The sequence below is a fragment of the Thecamonas trahens genome (assembly GCF_000142905.1).
Source record: "Thecamonas trahens ATCC 50062 unplaced genomic scaffold supercont1.53, whole genome shotgun sequence".
Taxonomy (NCBI): Eukaryota; order Apusomonadida; family Apusomonadidae; genus Thecamonas; species Thecamonas trahens.
The window spans coordinates 66543-69482 of NW_013657627.1; the positions used below are offsets into that span (position 1 = coordinate 66543).

General features: G+C 67.5%; 1 protein-coding gene across 1 annotated transcript in view; it reads left to right on the forward strand.

The window, feature by feature from the left end:
• Positions 1 to 118: 118 nt before the first annotated feature.
• AMSG_09674 (uncharacterized protein) overlaps positions 119 to 2940 on the forward strand; it is a gene marked incomplete at its 5' end in the record, with an annotated part of 5116 nt that continues 2294 nt past the window's right edge. Inside the window, 2 exons of the mRNA XM_013898578.1 lie at positions 119 to 1744; positions 1886 to 2714. Coding sequence (XP_013754032.1) covers positions 119 to 1744; positions 1886 to 2714 — 2455 coding nt within the window. The remainder of the gene's footprint in view (positions 1745 to 1885; positions 2715 to 2940) is intronic.

Genomic DNA, 2940 nt, shown 5'->3' on the forward strand with positions numbered 1-2940 from the left:
ACCCCCACCAGCTGTAGCAGCACTCGCCAAAGCCCGCCAAGCTGCCGCAGCCCGCCTGGCCGAGACCTCCTCCCTCCTCGCCGCCCCCTTCGACTACCCATCATGGCGCTCGGCTGCCATGGCCGACTCGCTCACCACCACACCCTCCTCCTCCACCTCGCTCGAGCCCAAACTCGAGCCCGAACTCGAGCCCAAACTCGAGCTCGACTCATCCTCGCCCGTCGCTCTCACTACCGCCCTCAACGCCTTTCGATCCGCCAATGCAAAGTCAAAGCTCTCATCCGCCGTGGCAAAGATGATGAGCCAGGCCGTGAGCGACAAGAATCAGAGAATCATCGAGCTGAACCAGCGGGTCAAAGACCTGACCCTCATGCTCGAGTCGCGGGAGAAGCAGCTAGACTCCATGGTCACCCTACGCCTCAAGCAGAAGCGCCAGCTCGATCTCTCAGATCTCAAGCGCGTCGTCTCGGCAAAGTCCTCTGCCGCTCACGCCGCCGCCGCTCGCCTCTCGCCCTGGCGCCGCATCACCGCAAAGCGCGTCCTCGCCTGGGCCCGCGGCCTCCCCCCTCTCGCCGCCGCCTCCGCCGATGGCTTTTCGTCCCGCCGCCTGCTCTCGCTTGCCAGCCTCGCCGCTGACCCTCTCGCCGCCGTCTCCTACATCGACGCCGACGTCCCGGCTCACTCGGCCGGCGAGGCCTTTCTCTTCCTCCTCACCCTCTGCCGCTTCCTCAAGTCGGCCTCCTCCTCCTGGCTCGAGGCTTTTATCCACGCCGCAGGCGTCGAGGCCATCAACGCCTACGTCGCCTTTCTCGACAACTCCGTCTCCTCCGCTCCGCCCTCCCTCGTCCGCCTCGGCGTCCATCTCCTCGCCATGCTCGCCCGCGCCCGCCTGCTAGCTACTCGTGAGGCCGTCACCGCTTTTGCCGCTCCCTCGGCCGCCCACTCGCTCCAGCTCCTCGTCGTCGCTGCTGTCGCCCCAGGCTCCTCAAACCCGCGCGGCCAGGCCCAGCTCCTCGACTTTGTCGCCCGCGTCGCTGAAGCCGCCACACACGTCCCTGACGCCATCCTCGCCGCCCTCGCCCTCGCCGCGCGCCACTCCGCCGCTCCCTCCGCCTCGCATCTCCCGGTCAAGCATGCCCCGCTCTCGCTCCTGGTCGCCCTTCTCGACACCTGCGACGAGCCCTACCTTCGCGCCGCAGCCCTCCGCCTCCTCAACACCCTCCTCAGCGCCACATCCACCATCGAGGACCGCATCGAGCTCCGCTCTGCCCTCGAGCGCGAGGGCCTCAACGAGCTCCTCGACCTCGTCCACCTCGAGACAAAGGCCCACCTCGACCAAAAGTCCACAGACTCGGCTCTCTCCAACAGTGCCCACCGCGCCCTCCTCGCAGAGCTCGCCACCTTTCACGCCTCGCACGCCGCAGACTCCTCAGACCTCGCCACCATCGCATCCGCCCACGAGGTCGACCTCTCCTCGCCCGCCTCGCTCTTCCGCGCCATCGACGCCCGCCTCGCCTCCTCCCCCGCCGCAGACGCCTTTCTCCACATCATGCAGCACCTCTTCATCATCTCCTCAGACAACGCTCTCGCATCCGTCGCATGGCCTTTTGTCCAGCGCCTCCTCCACCGCGCCGTCGTCCTTGACTCTGCCGAACACACAGACGCTGCCCCGCCTCGCGCAAACCTCGCTGCTGAAGCCCTCTCCCTCGAGGAAATCGACGCCATCCTCGCCAAGAAGCGCTCCGTCTCTCCCCCCGCCGAGCCCTCGCCGCCCCCTCCCACTCCGCCCGCTGCTGCTCCACCACCACCGCCGCCGCCGCCGCCACCGCCGCCGCCCCCTCCCCCGCCAGCTGCTGCTCCACCGCCACCACCGCCTCCAGGCCAGGCCCCTGCCCTCCCGCCGCTCAAGCCGCTGTTCTGGACAAAGATCCCGTCGGATAAGCTCGACACCACTGTCTGGAAGGACACCCTCACGCCCGAGCAACTCTCAGATACCCTGCCAACCATCGCACACCTCCCGCTCGACGAGTCCGCCCTTGTCAAGCTCTTCGCCAAGACCGCGACCTCCTCCGACGCCAACTCCTCGGCCCGCCGTCCGCGCCACAAGTCCTCAAAAATTCGCCTCCTCCAGGTCAAGCGCGCCAACAACATCGCCATCACCCTCAAACAGTTTGACGCCTCCTTTGCATCTGCCAACGACATCGCCGCCGCCATCGCCAACACCGATGTCTCCAGCTTCACCCCGCACCAGCTCTCGGCCCTGCTCAAGTACGCACCCCACGACGACGAGCTCGCCCTCGTCCGCGAGTACCTCGACCACGAGCCCGAGCTGGACAGTATCGACGCCCTCGGCGCTCCCGAGCGCTTTTTCGCAGCCATCCTCGACATCGACTGCTACTCGGAGCGCGTCGCTGGCATGCTCCTCCGCCTCGAGTTTGACTCGATGGTTGCAGACCTCCGTGATCGCCTCGATGCCCTCACCCGCGGCGTCACCCAGGCCCGCTCCTCGTCTACCCTCCGCAGCCTCCTGGTCCTCGTTCGCCGCATCGGCAACCGCCTCAACGCCGGCTCTCGCCGCGGCAACGCCGCCGCCTTCAAGCTCGACATCCTCTCCAAGCTCCGCGATACCCGCGCCACATCACGCCATAACTTCTCAGTCCTCCACTACCTCGCCACTCTCGTCCGCGCCTCCGCACCCACCCTCCTGGCCTGGCGTGACGACATGCCTGACCTCGAGCGCGCCGCAAAGCTCTCCTTCTCCTCCCTCCACGCCGAAGTCGCTGCCCTCCACGCCAAGGTCCGCGCCGCCGCACATGCACTCACCGGCGTCTCCTCCGCCATGGACATCTTCATCTCGCGCGCCTCCGTCGAGGCCGATCTCCTCGCCGCTCGCGCAGACTCGCTCGAGTCACACCTCGCCTCGCTCATGGCCGCCTTTGC